The sequence below is a fragment of the Rhynchophorus ferrugineus genome, unplaced genomic scaffold (genome assembly GCF_030347505.1).
Source record: "Rhynchophorus ferrugineus isolate W39M unplaced genomic scaffold, kcgeb_rfMv2 rfM10, whole genome shotgun sequence".
Taxonomy (NCBI): Eukaryota; Metazoa; Arthropoda; class Insecta; order Coleoptera; family Curculionidae; genus Rhynchophorus; species Rhynchophorus ferrugineus.
The window spans coordinates 12677778-12700306 of NW_027472589.1; the positions used below are offsets into that span (position 1 = coordinate 12677778).

The window sequence follows — 22529 nt, forward strand, 5'->3', positions numbered from 1 at the left end:
CACACGAATAACTTCACTATACCAGCACCTAGCAAGTAATACTAAAGCATCACTGAGAATTATCGCAGAGTTAAATAAACCTCAATCTAAACAATGACCATGTTATGATTCATGTTTTACATAAAAATAATGTAAAGGTTGAATACTATTAACTATATTACTTTATATATTTTATAAATATTAAATGATTTAAATAACGTGCTAAATAAAAAAATAGTAATTAAAATCTTAATAAGAATGAAAAAAAATGTGATAAATATTAAGATCTTAATACACTGGATTGTTATCCATTTATGAATCTTTGCTATCTCATCTAAATTCCGCGATTTCAGCTTTTTTTTCATAATAATTGAAATGTAGAATCTTCTCCATTTGTTCTTTTCGTAAACACTGTAAATAATATATGTATACACAAAAGTTTTAGCCGAGAAACGAATTTGGTGTCTAATGAAAAAAACCTATTTGACAGTAGTTCAAGACTCAAGTCGTGGAGACAAATTACGTCGTTTAGAAGTTAAAATGTGATCATGTAATATTGCAACATAAAAACATTCAGCCACGCCTTCTATAATTCGTTTAATCTAGATGGAAATACGTAAATGGACTGTCCTATCCCATCGGTGGTATTTACCAGAATTTGATCCTTCCGACTATCACCTATTTTACTCGACAATTTATTGCAAGCACTTCATATTTTACGAATAAATCAAAAATTAAGTAGAATTTTGTTAATCCTCAAAAAGTTAGGATTGTTTTTAACGTAGAATCCATTATCTATCTGAAAGATGAGAAAAAGTTGTGGGTTAACAATGGACAATATTTGTAGTTCCTCTAAATAACATCAGAGTGACAAAAAATTATTTACACGCCCAACATAAATTAAGACAATTAGGAAAAATTTTAATATATCAATTGAAAACTTTTATAATTTGAAGATTGTAGACTTACATATTTCGTTTTTAGAATATTCCTCAAGTAACGGCTACTAAGAAAAAGAGTTTTAACAAATCTAAGAAGAATTATTTAAAGTATGTACACTTTCAAAAATGTTTTAAAATATCTTAAAATTAAATTTCCATTTTTAATTTATAAAATTAAATAAAAACAATATAATTTTAATCGGTTGGGCCATATTAGATTAAAAATTATTTACACTGATCACTAAAGAATATGTTATATATCATATATCCTAGACGAAAAGTTATTTGTAACACTATTATTAGAAGTAACTCGATTTGTACCATAAAAGTTAATGAATTCAGTCCTATTAACTTACTTGGTTATAAAAGGCTACAAGTAAATAGTTATAGCTCGCAAATACACACACGAATAACTTCACTACACTAGCACCGAAGTAATACTAAAGCATCACTGAGAATTATCGCAGAGTTAAATAAACCTCAATGTAAACAATGACCATGTTATGATTCATGTTTTACATAAAAATAATTTAAAGGTTGAATACTGTTAACTAAGTTACTTTTTATATTTCGTAAATATTAACTGATTCAATTTAGGTGCTAAATAAATAAATAAATAGTAATTAAAACTTTAATAAATTAGAAAAAATATGATAAATATTAAAACCTTAATTCCTAGATTCCGTGATTTCAGCTTTTGTTCATACTAATTGAAATTTATGATGATTTGTATGTAGAATTTTCTCTATTTATTTTTTTCGTAAACAATATAAACAATATATGTATACAACATGAGTTTTAGCCGATAGTCAGAGAGATAACGAGTCGAACGAAAGTGATTTTCCAGGATAGTATATATGCGCTTGCACAGTTTTCGATGTGACTAGAGCAGTCGATTGAAAACGCCTTTTGATTATTTATGTCTCAAAACAGATGTTTTAGAAAGTTTTGCACAGTTTTGTTTTCTTTTTGTATTTATTTTAATTATTCTATGGGAAATATATGTATTTTTAAGTATAAAGTGGAAAGATACGTAAGAGATACAAAATATATACGCTGCAAAGTGAAAATTGGCCACAAAGAGTAGCTGCAGAGTTGTTAACTTAACTGTTGCTGGAGTGAAAAAATTACCTCAAACATTCCTTTGCCACCATTTCACAAAAAAGTACAACACATGAAAGCCTATGTAAGACCTATAGACAAGGAGAACGGGGGCTTTCAATATCTTGAATCAATGACTGGAAATTAAAAGAACAGAAGAAATAGCCTAGACGGCTTTTACAAATGCCCAGGAACATGTCAACATAAGAATACCTTTTTTGGCTTTGGACTCGCACTTTCGCCTTCGATTATTTCCGAAAAATTTTGGTGTTGTATCAGAAGAGTATGATATCAGAAGAATCTTAACAGAACAGAACAACAGTTAAAATCCTAACAAAATGGTCGGAAGCAATGCTTGCCGATTTCTGTTGGTCTATTCTCTGGGAAATTGATACAATGAAAAGGAAAAAAAAACACAAAATAGCATGAATTATTTAAAGAGTTAGATTTCTTGACACTATTATCACTTAAACTATAGTAGTTTATAACATTTTGTAATTGTTGTTACTGTAAAAATAGCATTTTATTGTAAATATGAAACTACAGCACTTTGTAAGTTTTTGTAATTCCATGTTACTCTAAAAGTAGAATTTTTTAATTAAATAAACATTATATATAAAATATATGTACTGTCATATTTTCTTATTAAAAGCACTCGAGTGAAAAGCACCAAATATAATGTCATCATGCATGAAAACTATGAGAATATTTTTATATTAGAATATATAAGATCGTTGAAAACAGATTTTTGATTGATAATTGATTTTCTTCTTGAACAATTATCATCAACAAATATTCTAAAGTAGATAGCAACATTTAAAGGAGTACGTAGCGAGATTAATCAAGCAGTAGTCATTTAGAGTATCTAACAAAAGATAATATAGTTTATAAACGGTTTTAGAACAAGTTTAAATTAATTTAATGTGCTAAATTGTTGGTTAAACACTCTTCACTAAAATAATTTGTATATTTCGAAAATATTAGCGCATTAAATCTACACGCTAAATAAATACATAAATAGTAATTAGAATTTTAAGCATTTAACAAAATTATTAACAATATATAAGACCATTATATATATCAAGGCTCGCTGAGAAGAAATTTTCGTCGAATGAAGAGGTGATCGCCGAAACTGACGCCTCTTTTGAAGCAAAGGACAAATCGTACTACAAAAACGGTATCGAGAAGTTGAAAGGTCGCTATAATCAGTGTATCACCCTTGAAGAGAATTATGTTGAATAAGAAAAACTAATTTTGCCAAAAAATGTGTTTTACTATGGTAGGCTGGGGACTTTTCTTTTGACCTGTTAATAATGTATCCTTTATCTATTTTGTCGTATATGACAATATATTCAGTATAAGGCATACAAGATAATGAATTTTCAATATTAAACATTGTATCAAATTCATGTTTAAATTGGTATATAGTTTATAAAATATATTTATATACATCAGCTTCATCGTTATATGATGATTGTTATTGATAATATATATTATTGACATTTATATGGAAGTATTGTTTGATAAAATTAAGTATTTTACCTAACAGTTAGTACTTACAGATTTACGAATCTTAATACGTTATTTTGATGTAACATAATTAATTTTCTTTCCACTTTTCACCAATGCACTATTTGTTTGTTCGATGTTCACTGTTACTCCTAAAAATACTGCGTATATATTATATATTTCTTCATTGCTCGTTAATTCTTGTTATCTCAATGAGTGGGAGTATTATAGATATATAGCAAGTTTCATTGTTAGTAACAATTTTACTAATCACACTGTACAAAAAAAATTTATTGCATAAATAAATTCCTAGTAAGTTTTAAAAGACATTTTTATTGGATCCGATTTTTGTCTTTCTTTCTTTTTTTTGTTCTTATAAAAAATAAGCAAATCTCGTCGATATTGTCTGTATTTGGAGATCCTGCCATTATTCTGCAAACTATTCCATTACTGTAAGCTTGACCCTAGAAGTCCCAACTTCCTCTATGACAAATTAAGGTCTCAATCTATCGTTCATCTTTATCTCCAAGTATCCGTTTGTTGAGCTATTCTTCGTTTATATTGTTTATTTTCTTCTTTCAACTTATAAATTTGCGGTGAAGTGGGAACTGGTTAATATTTCACTGTTTGTTTTCTTTCTAACAATCCAATTTTATATGGTCAGTCGAGAGAAAAGAGCACTAATCTATATGGTTTGTAAGCTCTTGCCAAAACATAGGTGCTGCAAAATCTATAGATCAGTTTCTCTCTTTCAGTATTTCATGTAAAATAACTCAATATTTAGTTGTTGTTTAGAGTTATAATATATATGTGAAGTCAATTTCTTATACTAGATATGAACCCAGTAGGGACAGTAACAAAAGTTATAGATTGAAATTACAAGACGTTAGCTCCAAACAGCTAGACTTCTTGTATTTTGACAGTTAACTGGTTGTCTAACTTCGAATCAATATCGAAGAAGAAAATAGAAAATATAAATGCAACTTGTATTTTTGAAATTAGAGCCAGTTGTATAGTGACCTTGGTTCACTGGATAGATCTTGTGAATGCATTCCTCTTTTGAAATCATAGCAAATATTTATACAAGACTAATCTCGCGACAGTATATAATTTTTTATTATTATACATACAACTGTGGCTCCACATTTTTTGGGTAAATAAACATTTCTTGCTCATATAGTGAAATATAAATATGTAAATAAGGCTTAATTTCGAGCTGCAACTTTTACTCATACAGTTATTTACGAATTCTCCTTTTGTAGACATTTGCTTCCTTAATTGGCAGTCAGTAATATGCAACTGTAATCAGCTATACAGGAGAAAAAAAGTCTTAGAAGCCTTTGTTTCTCCAAGATGATGGTTACAATCACGACTAACCTTGTCGGTTCTTCTGTATGGTTTCAAACCTTGGAACACTGTTACAGACTGATATCTGTAAGCTTGCTATTTCAAACACAATGCTTAATGCAAATTATACATTATTTCTTTTCGGGATCATATTAGAAACAAAGTGAATTCAAAAACGCAGATTACAATGGTTTGGCCATGTCTGTTTAAAGAAGAGTAAACGAATTCCTCACAGAATTATGCACAAAATAGACTTTTTAGGTGCAAGATGCAGCGAAGAGCTCCGATATGTATTCAGATCATAGAAAGCGATCTAGAATAAGATAATAACATAGACCGATGCCCTTTGTGGGCGACCGCAAAATGTGGTGAAATTCATAGAAGAATACAAAAGTACGATTGATGATGATCAATTCATGCTTCTGGTTCTGCCATATCCGTCATCTTGGTGTGATGAATATCACTTTAACTATGAATTATCTGTTTCAATTCAACAATCCAATAAAGAATCCGTCCATTTTTGATTAAACGGTATTTCGCAAACAATCTTTCATACCAATCTCTCGTCCAATTGGTAAATATTGATAACTCATGTTTTTATTCTTAAACAATGATCTAAATATGGTGAAACATAGAGTAACATTTAAAATAATAGATAGTTTGAGTATGGTTGCGACACAATTTCATTTATTAATCAATTAACTAAAGATTGTTAATTCATTAATTTTTTAAATTCATCCTCTACATATTCAAATGAATATATTGAATTTGATGCAACAAATGAATATATTGACTGAAAATAAAAAATACTATGAAATCTGGAGGACTCTTAACGAGCTGGATATTAACCCTATAATATTCTATCATAGATAAATTAAGTTACAATAAAATTGATCCAAATATCATTAAAACTGCACAGCAAAATACAAATAATCAAGGTATTTGCAGATCATCAAGTCGTCACTCATAAGTTTATGAGTTATTGAGTGACACTATTTTTGCTATTTTTAAAACAATGAATTAAAAACAATTACGTGTTTTAATTTTGCGCTATTTCTTGACGGGAAAAAATACCGTTTAAGCGAAGGTTTGAAAAGTGTTTTATTGACTCTGGTCCATAAGAAACAACAATAAAACATTGGTTTTCTGACTTCAAACGTGGCCGTGATGATGGAGATCTCACTGGACGTCCAAATGAGGTGGTAACACCAGAAAACATCAAAAAAAATTTTTAAAAATCGTTTTGAATGATCGAAAAGGGAAGTTGCGTGAGTTAGCTAACATCCTAAATATATCAAAAGAATATATTGGTTTTATATTGCATGAGCATTTGACTGTTAACCAAAAACAATAACATGTTAATAATTCTGAGCAGTGTTTGGCAATGTTTAAATGTAACAAACCAGAATTTTTGCATCCCTATGTGACAATGGATGAAAAATGGATCCATCACTTCACTCCGGGATCAAAACGATCGTCATCTGAGTGGACAGCAACTGGTGACAGGCCTATTTTGAGGCAAAAGATAAATCGTTCTACAAAAGTGGTATTGAAATGTTAGAGAGGCGCTGAAATGATTATGTGGCTCTTGATGGAGATCACGTTGATGAATAAAGTCAATTTTGAACAAAAAGCGCGTTTTCTCTGCTACGCCTGGGACTTCTCAGGTCATGTGCTGTACCATATATATTCTCTATATTTAAAAAGAAGCTGATAGCATAGTTTGAGTCAAATGGATGTGAGTGATCGATTGAGAGAACTGATTTGGCACAGCGGAAGACAGAACTTCTAGGATGAAAATTATTTTCGTTCGACGAAAAGCGTTGCCAACTTGTGGCGAGTTCCCTAATCTGCAGGAAATCTCATGTTGATTGAGGAAATTGTGGGTATTTTGGTAAAGTTCTGTGTTAGTCTTCTAGGTTTAAACGAAATATACATTGGATTAAAAGCTGGAGAAAGTATGGAAAATCTGAAAAATGTACCTTGTACCTGTAATAACATATACTTTTTCTAGAAAGTGCCAAGAATTTTATATTATATTGATGTCAAACATTACCAAGCGATTATTTGTTTCAGATTATTTCAGCGATCTTTTGTTTTCTTTTAAAACCGCTGTAAACCAATCGGAAACTCAACAGCTACAAATTAAATCTCTGGTGTCAGGGCAAAGGTGATTTCCAGTTTACAGACTCCACAAAAACTAGATGCTGACTGTCTAGCTCATACCATGCTGGATTTTGATCAACATGGACTTGAGCTACATGAAGATGGAAAATAGTTGTATGCTAAATGAAAATTCACTGTCTTTAAAAATTGAAAAACAGATAACTGTAGTGTATTTAGTGACAACAAGGGAAGAGATGAAAAATTGGGGGACAATATCAAGTTTGGCCCTTCAAGCAAAATGCTTGCAAGAAAAATGAAAACAAAAACGCAACGTTATAATTCGTAACATTACACTTTATTCCATATTATGGAAATATAGAAAATAAATATTTTAAAGAGTCGGAGAATCAACAATATCGTCTCCCGACTTGGAGGATTTAACTTGAATTATTGAGGAACTTGATGATGATAAATTGGAAATGGCAACTGGACACCCGACGATTATTTGTAAATAAATATTGTTAACAAATGAACAATCACACTTTAAATGTTACTAGCATACGCAATTAATACTTAACATTTCCTTTAAAATAAAAAACTTTTACCATTCTCAGAACGAAAGCTGATACATTTTTTAGTAATATTCGATTTTCTTAAACGAAAATTGACTCATGGTGTAGAGAAATCATTAGATTCTTTTGATTTATATTTTAATGACTTATAAAAGTAATGGTTTTAGATAAATATTAATTGAAACTTTGATAAAAATAAGGATTAACATCTTACCGATTATCCATCACCTCCAGTAATCACCTTTTGCTTACGTCTCACTCGCGTATCACGAAAATATCGTTTATTTCTTTCAAGTAACGCATACGAATGAATTATTAAACAATAATGTACGTATTTTTAATAGGTTATATATTTTTTTGTTCTTTAAAGTTTATAGGCAATTACCACCAAGGATTTACGTGTGGTAATATATCGTTCGTTTGGATTCGGTTGGTTTAGACTCGTAAAATAAACGTTATTTCACGCAGTTGTTCGGTTTATTAATTTTCGAAGGGTTCAAATTATAGAACAAATCTTGCATATTGTAGGAATTAATTTAGAAATAAATACTATATAAAATTGTTAAATTGTTTTTATTTCTAACAACATTAAGCCTCGTTTATTACAGACCTTAAAACCAACTGAACCGTAAAAAGAATAGTCTTTATCCGATTGTGTAAATAAGAATGGACGATATCAATACCATTTTTGGAGGTCTATTATAATTTAAATATTATTTTGTAATGTTTGAATTACACGAGAAGGATAAGCGAATGTACATAAAGAATTTTTGATTGTTTTAGCATTTTATGTTTATTTTGTATACTGTAGCAGTGTTATTTATACATGATTTTTCAATATAAACAAGTTCATATTGGAATCGAGTGGACCAAGCTGTGTAGGTATTTTTATCTTTCAATGCCATTATGTATAAGATATAACATCATCTTACGACGGAATTTGGATGATAATTAGCCCAATTTTCAGGAAAAAACTCAAAATAGTTGAAGAGATGGATTTTAAATATCGTCATATAGTTTTTAAGGGGATTTCCAGGTTTTCTGACATTGGTCAATGTTAGTGTCCCTTTAACCACAGAAATTTATGAAGAATTCGTTCACCGCTCATTAGTTAGACTAAACCTATATCGCTGTAATCTGCGTCTCTAAATTTGTTCCTCAACTGTGCACTGATTATCGAATGCACACAATCACAAGCGTATAGTATTCAGACTAAAACAGTCTCGAAGTCACACAAAAGAATTTGTAAAATAAATTTTCGAAAGAGGCAGATTTTAATCTCGATTGTAAAATAACGTTTCTTCCACACGAACCATATTAACAGATCAATTTAAAAGTCCCCAGCCTGATACATATACGGTGCCACTACAATTAAATCCATATGTTTTTTTAGTTAGTATATAAATTTGATAGCTGTCGGATCATTAGTTTATGAATTATAGCATTTTGAGTGAAGCAGCTTTTGTTATTGTGAAAAAATGGATGAAAAGGAATTTCGCGTGTTGATAAAATATTGCTTTTTGAAGGGAAAAAATACAGTAGAAGCAAAAAATTGGTTTGATGCCGAGTTTCCGGATAGTGCCCCAGGAAAACCAACCATCAAGGATTGGTATGATAAGTTTGGACGTGGTGAAATGAGCACCGAAGACGTTGAACGCAGTGGACGACCAAAAGAGTTTGTTACCGACGAAAACATAAAAAAATTTCACAAAATGATTTTGAATGACCGTAAATTGAAATTGAATGAATTAGCAGACACTCTGAAGGTATCAACTGAATGAATACATCATATCATTCACGAATATTTGGGTATGAGAGAGCCCTGGCAAAGTGGGTGCCGCGCGAGCTCACTTTTGACCAAAAACAACGACGAGTTAATGATTCGGAGCAGTGTTTGAAGATGATCAAGCGTTATAAACCCGAGTTTTTGTATCGATATGTGACAATGGATGAAACATACCTCCATCATTTTACTCCGAAGTCATCCGAGAGGACTGCACACGATGAACCCGCTCCTAAGCGTGGGAAAACGCCAAGTCGGCTGGCAAGGTTATGGCGTCTGTATTTTGGGATGCGCATGGAATAATTTTCACTCACTACCTGCACAGCGTTATTGGACAGTTTGAAGGACGAAATCGCCGAAAAACGGCCGCATTTCAAAAAAAAAGAAAGTGCTGTTTCACCAAGACAATGCACCGTGTCACAAGTCTGTGAAAACGATGGCAAAAATACATGAAATGAGCTCCGAATTGCTTGGAGGAAAAAGTTGGGAAGAAATTTTTGTTGAATGAAGAGGTGATCGACGAAACTGAGGCCTATTTGTAAGCAAAGGACATTTCGTACTAAAAAAACACTATCGAAAAGTTGGAGGATCGCTATAATCAGTGTATTACCCTTGAGGGGAATTATATTGAATAAAAAAAATTAATTTTGCCAAAAACATATGTTTTGTATGTATCAACGAATGTAACATTATCATCAGATGAATATCAGAGTAGTCACGGAAATTGAAGCGTCATATAAAACACCATATACTGTTGGTCCCTTATTCTATTGTTCTGCTTATAAAATACACATAAAACAAAGAAGCCTTGCAAATCCTTTTTGACTATCTCAAAGGGGATATTCAATCTGATATGATATAATAAGTATGAATGATATAATAGATAATTACACATACGATTCTATTAAGACTTAATGAGCAACAGTGAAGGAAAATTATTGACTTGGCTTCTATTCCTATGACATTGTCTTAACTTTTAAACAAAATAAATTGGATAAATGTTTAACGTCTTGCATATAGTTGCTACTTTTTTCTATAAAATAAAATAGTTTTTGTTGTTTCAAAGCCTTCACATCTTATAAATTCTATTCAAACTTGAGATATAGATATTTGTGATCGGTTGTACTCTAACACATTTGAAAAGATGGATTATTTGCAATTATCATGGCGTTTAAAAACAATAAAGAATAGTTATCATATTTTCATTTAGTCAGTCATCATTTACATTCAAAATGTAACAAAAATATCTTTAACAAAGAAACTGAAGCGAAACAATCACTTTGAAGACGGTACTAGCAACAAATTGGATTTGTCTTGTTCCTAATTTAATTTTTTGTTTATGTCACAAAATTATATTATTATTTTTGTTCTGTTTGGATTCGGCACCAACTTCAAAGTGATCAATTAGTAGTAGTTAAAATAATATTGTAAATAGATAAATGGGTTTAGGTAGGTATAAAGCTAAATTGTGTGTGTGTAGTAGAACATAAAATACGCGTATAGGTTAAAAAAAGGTTTTTGTTTATTTTTATTTAGTTATTACAACGATTATTATGTACATATGTTATTTTAAAACGTTTTTTTTTGTGTTAAAAATCTAAGTTTGATTAATTTTTAAATTTTTCGTCAGTTCCTTAATTATTTCTTGAAATCGCTTAATTTTTGTTGTTGTTTGATTTGACAATTGTTCTAACCAAGCTAGGAAAACAAATATATGATTTTTTTAGATACAAAAATATGTGAAAACTTTGTACGTGCTTCTGAAATTTGAAAGTCCACAATTAACGGAGAAATTGGCGAACATACGAACATATATTTTAAAGTCTGTTAAAAAGCAATTCAAATAGTTGAAGATACTACAGAAGCGAATTAGACCTTCGATATGATATGTATAGTATTGTGTAAATATAGCCAACAAAAATAGTGTTTACATAAAAAACATTAACATATTTCTGGACGTTAATACATACAAAATATTTTAGTTTAATTTAATAGATGAAACATAGAGCAAATAAATATAAGAAACATTAAACATCGTGTGAAAACAAAAATGGCCTCTCACTAAACAAATATGCTAATAGATTTTATTGAAAATTATTCAACCATTTTATCTATTTATCTCAGTTGAATGAAACCACAGCTGTTTACCAACATTAAACTAAATATTTGTTAACGTCTGCCCTATTTTTCAACGAAATAATGGGTGGCTTATTATTTGCGTTCCTATTTTATCTTCCCTTTCTTTTAAGATTTTTAATTCTTGAATACAATACCTATGGAAGACGCGTGTTATGAATTTGAAGTCCTGATTCATTTAATATGTTATATTTATAGTATGGTACATAAAATCACAAAGTCTTGATCGTATTTACCTGTACCATATTAGGTGTTTATTTGATCTCACGTAAGAATACAACCAAACCTCTTTTTCGATTGTTAAATGGTTAAACATATATAGATTATAAACATATAAACTAATATAAAGTACTAAAATCATTTTATATGCAGTAATAGCGAGTAAATATTAATAATTATAATTATATTTGCCTATATATATATATATATATATATATATATATATATATATATATATATATATATATATATATATATATATATATATATATATATATGTATATATATATAAATAATTACGAACATATTTTTTGAATATTTATAAATACATTTTTTAACAATAATAAACTTGATAAATTTAGAACTTACTAAAGCAATTTGAAAATATAATTTATTGCAAAATAGTCCACTTTATTTTAGCTTGAGTTGTTGTTGTTGTTGTTGTTGTTTAGCCTTAAATAAGTATTAATTTACTTAAAAAAATAATTTTATTTGATGGAAAGAAGAGGCGACTAGTTATTTTGTTATATAAGTATTTATTAGTTAATATAGAAAGAATATAGACTATTGGGCTTCCCTCGGAAAATAAATTACGGCCATAAAATGTAATACTAAAAGAATAAATAGTGTATATACAATAGTGTATATTAAGGCATGTCTAACATTTTGTAGCCCATACAGAGGTCTAATCTGGGTGAGCCATGGGCAGTCGTTCAGTTTGTGGTAGACTGAAATAAGAGCATAATGACAAAACTCACAGTCAACAGGTGGGCTTGAAGTCATCACGTTATCATGCGAGAACAACAGTGATCCAATCTCAGTCCGTTCAGAACTACGACATGGTGACGAAGGGAAGTAACGTGAAGAGAGGAGAAAAAATCAGCTTTAGCCTCAAAAAGCCTGTTGTGGCTGACCTCCTGAGTCCAACGATGTTGTGGCTCGTTCTTCAAGTCAGTATGGACCTAAAATTCCGTGATGGGGAGAGGAGATGAGGCTGTCGATTTAGCCGCACGTGCGCTGATTTCCTGGTATACCAACGTGAAAACGGATCTACAGTAAACTTGTCCTGAAGCCATTCAGATAGAGGGTGCAGATGAGTGATAGTGAGTCGATGACCAGGGGATGGTTGAACTTCAGTTGCAGGAAACGTTCGAGAGCATTTCGGGAATCGGTAAGGATTAGCCATTTTTTGAAGGATTGTGTAGTGATATCGGATAAAGCTTAAAAATATGGAGCGCGTCACGATTTTGCGTATCATCATTGCGCAGGGGCCATGCTAATCTTCTCTGTATCGTTCCGGTTTTAATATATGTACCGCCGAAGCGAGTATGTATCCCATATATTTGAATTCTTTAGTTTATATGTTTAAAACTAGTATTGTATTTTCATTATATTTTGCATTATTACCTATATATTATATTATATTTTATTTATATGTTATATTTGTATTTTTGTTCAGTTAGATAGTTACGTTTATTTTACTCTATTCATAATACACTTCTTTTCTACCATCTATACTTATAATAAAGTGATAAAGTAATTTATTGCAATACCTTATACATATTATTATCATTCACCAAATAATACAGTTGTGTTGAAGTGACTTAATTTTAATAAATAAATAAATAAAATTCAGTAACACATACAAAATGTTTATTAAAATAATCCAAAAACGCATGTGTACCTGCCTGTTAGGGAAACCGTGGAAGAATTTGCCCCACATATACCAACTCTACCGTAGGTACTCTATAATTCGCTAAAATATTATTGCAAAATATGACATATGTGTCAACGTAAATTCTGAATATTAAAAATAAAGCGCGCGATTCTTACTAGGCCTAAAGAAAAAGATAGTTATAATTCCGTGAATTGTAATTATATTAAGTGGTGATGCAATGTACAGTCGCTAAAATATTTGCGGTTAATTCGCTTGTTTGTATTATTATTTTATCATCGATGAAATGAAAAAGTTCCTGAAAACTGATAACGAACCGAATCGCGAGGAGAACATCATATTACACAAATTATTTCAACATTACATTAAGAACCCTGATAAGTGGTTGATAATATCATATTCACAAGGAACATTATGAATTATTGTAGAATATCTATATTTTAACCTACTTTTCAGTTTTAACAGAAAAATATTAAAACTACTTTAGGTACTTAGTTAAATTATAAATTTTTAGTCCTTTTAATTGTTGTAATTAGTAGTGTTCGATTAATAATTATATTGTACACATAGCGATCATACTTTTATCGAATCTAAGTATTTCAGAAATTAATCAAAAAATATTGAAAGAATATATTATTAAGAATAGTATAGGAAAGAACATAAATAAAATAATAGAATATATCAAAAAATATACGGACATGTATGTCTTTATCTCTAATTATTTATTTATTTCTTCTTGTAGCAATTTCCACAAAAATGCAGACAAGATTTTGTAGAGTTCAACTCAGCATTACCCCAAAATAGTTTTGAGACCAAGTTTTTTGTGATCACTGCTCCTGTGACATATGCATTTCATTATGAGCTTGCTGCACAACTAAATCCGATAGCAAAAAGGATCATCTTCCCTCTCTGTGCCATCAACTTAATGATTTTAGTATCCATACATACTGAATTTCGGCAGCATCATTGTCGGATCCATAATACAGTTGTTAAACAATCTAATATACATTTTAAGAATTTGTAAGGCTTGTAAGTCACAGGACGATAAAGATCAAATATTATTGCTTAAAGAATTTTTCAGAGAACAAGAAGTTTCAAGAAGTTAAGAAACTTAATAAACAACTATATAAGAGGTAATTGTCAATGTAGTAATTTCCATAAAAGTATCGATGTCATTATTATCTTATGATTAGGTAGACTACAATAAGGCAAGAAGAGTTATAGACAAAAAATTAACATGAGTCTGCCTATATAAGTATTTTATTTTATTTCTTTGTTAAGAATGCTACACGGCTCAATATTGAAGCAAGTACAAGTAGCCAATATGAATCACAGAATAATATACGACAATTGAATTTTGACAAGGTAATAGGGAATTATATATTTAAGTAATTTCAAATAATCGTCCAGTTTCTAGGTATTGCAGAAGTGCAGGAAAAGATTGCATACCATTAATTATAAAGGTAAGTATTGTACTTGCTACAGCTGTATGACTTGTTGATAAGGAAGAGTAATCTGCCAAAATATCAAAGAAGAGAAAAGCATATCTAACAAGGAATAAAAGAAAATACTTAAAAGGCATATATATATATAAAACTATATACTAAAAAAACCACAAAATATTAACATCATTGAGTTTTTAGGTACTTGAGTCATTGATTTCATTAAATATGGTGGTGGGTTATTAGTGGGTAAGCCCTTGTTCCATAAAGTATATTAACCTTGCGTTTATTTGGAAAAATTTAGCCAATATGAATTACAGAATAATATACGACAATTGAATTTTGACAAGGTAATAGGGAATTATATATTTAAGTAATTTCAAATAATCGTCCAGTTTCTAGGTATTGCTGAAGTGCAGGAAAAGATTGCATACCATTAATTATAAAGGTAAGTATTGTACTTGCTACAGCTGTATGACTTGTTGATAAGGAAGAGTAATCTGCCAAAATATCAAAGAAGAGAAAAGCAGATCTAACAAGTAATAAAAGAAAATACTTAAAAGGCATATATATATATAAAACTATATACTAAAAAAACCACAAAATATTAACATCATTGAGTTTTTAGGTACTTGAGTCATTGATTTCATTAAATATGGTGGTGGGTTATTAGTGGGTAAGCCCTTGTTCCATAAAGTATATTAACCTTGCGTTTATTTGGAAAAATTTAGCCAATATGAATTACAGAATAATATACGACAATTGAATTTTGACAAGGTAATAGGGAATTATATATTTAAGTAATTTCAAATAATCGTCCAGTTTCTAGGTATTGCTGAAGTGCAGGAAAAGATTGCATACCATTAATTATAAAGGTAAGTATTGTACTTGCTACAGCTGTATGACTTGTTGATAAGGAAGAGTAATCTGCCAAAATATCAAAGAAGAGAAAAGCAGATCTAACAAGTAATAAAAGAAAATACTTAAAAGGCATATATATATAAAACTATATACTAAAAAACCACAAAATATTAACATCATTGAGTTTTTAGGTACTTGAGTCATTGATTTCATTAAATATGGTGGTGGGTTATTAGTGGGTAAGCCCTTGTTCCATGAAGTATATTAACCTTGCGTTTATTTGAAAAAATTTTCTATTGTGACTTTTATTGTACTATAATTAGTTAGTAAATAGTGTGATAAGTATAAAGGAATGTATCTACAAGGAGGCTGTTGCAAAATTTTATTTATATATAATACATTTATATTCTCCAAATATGTGGTAGCTTAGTAAATGGCATAGTTAAGGTTCATTGTTTTATATCCTTTAATTTATAATTAAAATTTAATATTATGCTGTATTTTTAGCTCCTTTAGAATGTTTCGTAAATTAATACGTCATCTTCCTGTCATCTTAGTGTTTCTAAAGGCATTTTTTACTGCAGATATATACATGTATGGTATATATAGGTTAATATAAAAATTATGAATATTAACATTTATTTTAAAAAATAAATAATACAGAGGAGATTTTACGTCTTGAAGACTAATTCTATGTCGATATCAGAAGTTTGGTTACAATAAAACATAGAGTGAACCACGATGTCCTAAGCAATACTGCGAATATCGCACGGGCGCGTCGGCGCTGTATATTCAACCTACCCGACCACGATGATTTTTAATGTATCCTATTCAATTGGGATCTCTTGTGTATGTATAATTATATTAACTGTATTCTATTTTTATCTCCAATATAGTATCCCTATACCTTACTTACTTATTTGCTTGTTTGTTTGTTTTTTTTTGGCAAACAAAAATACTACTCAATAATTATAATAAGTAACTTATCTACTCGATAGCTTCATCTATAAAGCCACTAATTTATTTCAGATAAATTTGTTTGGTCCTAAAAAACTCTTGAGCCTGATGAGACCTATCTCTATCTCCTTCTATCTACCTCACATTCTCAACTTTCAGGAAAAAATCGAAAACAATGAATTGCAAAATTTAATAGAGACAAAGTTATCCTCTTACATGATATCGCATGATACCTCATTTAGCAACAGTTGAGTGAAGCGAAAGAAACATTGTTTTAGCTCCTATGGAAAGTTCTGCCACATACAGCATACTGGCCAGAAAAAGCATCTTCTGAATACCAGTTATTTCAAATATTTAAAAGAAAAAAATGACCAGAATACATGCAAGCACGTAACACATACATCTTTCTTATATTGCTTTTAATCCATTACATTGTTTTATATATTATGATAATTAGTTTATGTTTTACACTAATGTTCCGTAAAAATTAAATTATTAGTGTACGATTAAAAAAAAACGATAAATCCTTAGACAAATATTGTTTTATATATTATTACTGTATATACATATTAATATAACCAAATTAGATTATGTTTTTCGTTTATTATCTGTAAAAAGAATAAATCATTAATTCCATTAAAAGAAATGTTTACATCCTTAGACAAATATTAACTAAAACTACACCAAAAACATGCGTTCACGTTAAGCATAAGTTAGTTTAAGTATAAAATCAAAGTAAATCCAAAATAAAATAAATTATATATCGCGTTACTTTTTAAAAAGTTATTTAGATTATATGACATTAATTTAGATATATTCAGATCTATCTGAAGTTCTAATTTTACTGCCAAAAAACACATTATTGATAAGAATAACTATAACCTTGAACAATGATTTCTTAAATGAGAGTAATAATATTATTTCATATACTTCTCTTATCAATCGATATAATTTAGGAAATACCCGGTTATTTCTTGGCAAATAAATATTCAACAAAACATTATAATGATCATATATATATATATATATATATATATATATATATATATATATATATATATATATATATATATATATATATTAAGTCTACCGACTGGCGAGTGACCAACTTTAGAAATCATCCCAGAAGACATCCGGTCTTACCCAGCCTGGTTACTGGCGTGACTGGGATCATTTTCCTTGTCGGATTTTTACACCCTCGCCCAGGACAATCACAAATATTAAACAATCATAAACATAAATTTACGACCATGCCACAGCAGGATTCGAACCCGCGGCTATCGCAATAGTAGGAGGACCGTCTTGTTGCCTTTACCACAGCGCCACCAAGCCGGCGATCACTATATTGAAAATAATATATAACATAATATATTGTGATCAAAATGTATTAAGACTTCCTTCAAGGTAATCAATAACTCTCAGATACATTAGATTATTGGATAATTTTTGAAACAGTTGATGAATTTTGATTCCTGGAATAACCTTAAACTGGATATAAATAAAATGGAAAAACCTCGAAAAAGTTTTATTTCAAATGTTCTTTGAGGAAAAAATTACAAAGGATCAATGTCGCATAACACTGATTCGAATAGTTCATAATTTGTACATTCAGCGAGATCTATTGATAAAAACTCAAAGAATGTATGTAAACAACTGTTGAACAACCTAAAATTCATTTTAAACTCGAAACGGACTTCTTCCAAAAGTCCAAAGAGATCATAACCATAACTTCGCCAATAACCGTAATTCAACTATAACAGCTGTTAAAGAAAGAGAAGGAACCATCAGTTACTGCTGTACACAATGCACAGCACACTGGTGAGAAAGATCACAAGTGTATCGAGGTTTGTATTTAAAAAATGGCTTGTAATACCTGCAAAATTAAGTTAATTGTTTCTCCATAAGCTTAATTGATATTAATGTAATTTACTTTTTTAGAAAAAGACTTGAAAAAAATTCATGGCTGAACAATATGCTCACCATGGTGGATAGATTGGAAATTGTTAGATCAGTCTCAGTGGCTGAATGAAACTTTCGAAATGTGATATTATGATCCAATGGTGACACTAACCAAGACAGGGCGATGAGAGTGGAAATAACGATATCTACAAAGTGAGTTATATAGGTGATATTTAATATAGGATAACTAATATGGGATATGTATAGTAATATATTAAAATTGTATTATAGAGTATGATTATAGATTTGTGTGATTAAAACTAGTTTTATCAAGAAAAATGTACACAGTAGTAACAGTAGTAACACTCAATCAAGCAAAAGCTAAACGTAAGAAGATAACAGGTCAATTGAAAGTCCCCGGCCTACCATAGCAAAACAAATTTTTTTGGCAAAATTAGTTTTTTTTTATTCAACATAATTCCCTTCAAACGCTGATTATAGCAACCCTCCAATTTTTCGATACCACTTTTGTAGTACGATTTGTCATTTGCTTCATAATAGACCTCAGTTTCGGCGATCATCTCTTCATTCGATGAAAATTTCTTCCCAGCGAGCATTCTTTTAATGCATTGTCTTGGTGAAGCAGCGCTTTCTTTTTCTTCAAATGCGGCCGTTTTTCGGCTATTTCGTCCTTCAAACGGTCCAATAATGCTATGTAATAGTCGCTGTTGATGGTCCTTCCTTATTCAAGGCAGTCAATGAAAATTATTCCATGCGCATCCGAAAATACAGACACCATAACCTTGCCAGCCGTCTGTTGCATTTTCCCACGCTTTGGAGCCGGTTCATCGTGTACAGTCCACTCGGATGACTGTCTTGTATTTCATCAGTTTCAATTTACGGTAATTCAAAATCATTTTGTAGATTTTTTTAATGTTTCGTGTTAGTGTCGATAACAACCTCTTTGGGGCGTCCACTGCGTTCACCGTCTTCGGTGCTCTTTTCACCACGTCTAAACTTAGCATACTAATCCTTGATGGTTGATTTTCCTGGGGTAGTGTCCGAAAACTCGACATCAAGCCAAGTTTTGCTTCAAGTGTCAATTTCTTCACTTCAAAAAGCAATATTTTATCAACACGCGAAATTCGTTTTTATCCATTTTTCACAATAACAAAAGTTGCTTCACTCAAAATGCTATAATTCACGAACTAATGATCCGACAGCTGTAAAATTTATACACGCAACTTTTGAGGGTTATGGCTAACTAAAAAACATACGGATTTAATTCTAGTAGCGCCATCTGCGTCAGGCCAGGGACTTTTCAATTGACCTGCTAAGTGTACTCTCTAATGAATGTAAAATACATTACTCGAATATACAATTTTATGAAATAAGTGGATTAGGTCTCCAAAGGTGATCACTATATAAAAAATCCACCTAGAACTCTATCTCATAAGTGGTGGTACAAAAAGGAGTTCATTGTAAATATAATAAAACCCTAATATAAAAACCATTGTAGTAATTAACTGTACTCTAAGTGTTTCGAAAATAAATACACTAAATATACTAAAATGTTAAAATTAATTCTATTTATTAAAATTCTTGTTTCATTATTTTATTTCCATCATAATTTTATTACAATCCGAAGCCAAAATAAACAAAATGTAAAAGTTGACACGATATTAGGATGTGCCGACGTCATAATATAGATTAGACGGTCTTTTAATAAAAAATAAATGAATATAATTAAATCCAAATGGCGTCGTATATGTTACTTTATCTTTCATTTTACATAGAATTTAGATACTATTATATAAATATTGATATATGGACAGTAAAAATTTATATTACATCTAATATTAACTGTTCAGCTATTGTAAACATCAAACGCTACATATCATCGGTAAATATTAGCAAATCGGAGTAGAATATTGTGTGCTCGTGAAGCAACCGGACAAAAATCGACGCACTTTACTACGTTGTAATGGCTTTGATGTCTAACCGATCCAAACGGAAACTTAATTCGCTCGCCGAATCCGTTATTAGCTAAGGTTTATTTAAATTAATTAGAACCGACCGCCCTTTTACACAACCGCCTGTTCCGTGCGGATCCATCCCAGAAATCTCAGCTAACCATGACCGAGCTTGACCCAGTTCGTCGGACGAAACAAAGGAAATCCTATCGACTTAGCAATTATTTTTTAATATGTATATAACATTCGATTTTTATTACAGTTGAACTTGGCTCATGAATGCTGGGGAAGAAAGGTTATTGATTCCGCTAGTTCGCTTTGTCTTTAATCGTTATTCTGATTTTTCGTGAAAGCAAATAATTTTCTACTTTGATTTTTAGTTCGCGAAGTTATGTTCGCGTTGGATCCCACACAATGGGACAATCGCTCAAAAAAAGGCTCGTGTCGACTGGTGTAAAGAAATGCTTAAGAAATTCAGTCGCGGTGCTTCGAAAGACGTTTATAAAATCGTGACAGGAATCATAGATATATTCGTATGAGCCCGAAAGTAAGCAGCAATCGACTCTATGGGTGTTCCAAGATGAACCAAATCCAACAAAAGTTGTTCGCGCACGAATCACTTGAAAGAAAATGGCGGCCTGTTTCTTCGGGAAAACTGGTCCAACTGCAACAGTGTCTCTAGAGGATCGTAGAACAGTAAATTATGATTGGTACACAACCATTTATTTGCCAAAAGTCTTCGGTGAAATAAGGAAAACAAACAAGAGATGCCGGATTGTTCTTCATGACAATGCGAGCTCTCACATATCGGCTCAAACAAGAGACTATTTGAGCACTCAAAACAACGAATTGATGGTTCATCCGCCGTACAGCCCTGATTTGGCACCCAATGACTTTTTTTGTTTCCATCCGTGAAGAATAAACTGCATTATTTTATTTATTATTCCATATTTACATTTATAAGATAAAAATAAAGAAAGATCATATATATTTATATTTGATTCTCTGAAGCGGTTAGAGTACTGAATAAAATCGTACTTATGATACTTTGTTACAATGTTCAGTGATGCAGTAATTTAAACTTATCAATAGTTTGGCAATCGTTGAAAGATAATGGAAATTAGATTTAACTAATAGCCATTTAAAAAATATTAGTGAGTGTTCCTTGCATGCAAAGCACTTCTCGTCTTATATTGAAAATACTGTGAGTACATGTTTTAGTAACATATCAATTTTAAATTATACTCTCTATTCCGTTATGAAAGAAACATGATTAACTTAATCAAATGTGGTCGATGGAATGGTCGACCACAGGACGTTTACTAGTACAAATGAACCTGTAGCTTTATCAAGCTTATTTCAAGATATTACGTGTTTAAAACCTCTTCATTATGCTTCGCTGAAAAAAAAACGTGAAATTAATATTATCAATAATCTAAAAAATAGAAGTCATCATGAATTATATCCGATTATGAAGACCGTGAAAATTATACATAAAGAAAATCGTAGAGAAAGTCGCAAAGAGAGTTGAGTGGACGAAACGTTAGGTATTGGGCTGCTATAGGTTTTGCAAGAAAGACAGAAATATAAATCATTTCTTGGAAAATTATTAGTATAATTATATCAAATTGGTCGACAAACAATTATCCAGATATGGAAAACAAGTTGCTGGTCAGAATGATATTTTTCAGAAAGACAATGTGGCTGCTCATACGGTGAACCTCATTAAAGACCCATTTTAACAACTAAAAATGTTATATAAGATAAGTGGAAAAAAACGAATCAAGATTATGTTAACTAACCTATAAACCTATATAAAACACTGTCTGAAAGCTCATTAATAAATTTGAAATATTAATCAATTCTTCTTTTTACCTGATTGCACTCTAGTATTGTCGTACCGTTCGAGAGACGGTTATATTTGCATAAATAGCATGACTAATCAGATAATCTAAAAGCCCTACATGTATTTTATTAAGAATTATAATGAAAATGTGTGTGCTAAAGTTTTGTCACGGAGTGTAACTCA

General features: G+C 30.5%; 1 protein-coding gene and 1 non-coding gene across 6 annotated transcripts in view; both read right to left on the reverse strand.

Moving 5' to 3' along the window:
* axed (BTB/POZ domain-containing protein axundead) overlaps positions 1 to 22529 on the reverse strand; it is a 91917-nt gene that overhangs the window by 45384 nt on the left and 24004 nt on the right. The window contains exon 1 of one of the 5 annotated variants that reach the window (XM_076416506.1): positions 7770 to 7795. The exons of 2 other annotated variants lie outside the window; for them this stretch is intronic. In XM_076416506.1, the coding sequence (XP_076272621.1) occupies positions 7770 to 7780 (11 nt within the window). In that variant the 5' untranslated portion in view covers positions 7781 to 7795. Of the gene's footprint in view, positions 1 to 1276; positions 1330 to 3581; positions 3685 to 7769; positions 7796 to 22529 lie in introns of those variants that run through there. 2 more of the 5 variants (XM_076416504.1, XM_076416510.1) reach the window with 2 other exon arrangements.
* On the reverse strand, positions 12917 to 13023 carry LOC143204354 (U6 spliceosomal RNA). Its single transcript, XR_013007585.1, has one exon. It is a non-coding gene; the product is annotated as a U6 spliceosomal RNA (small nuclear RNA).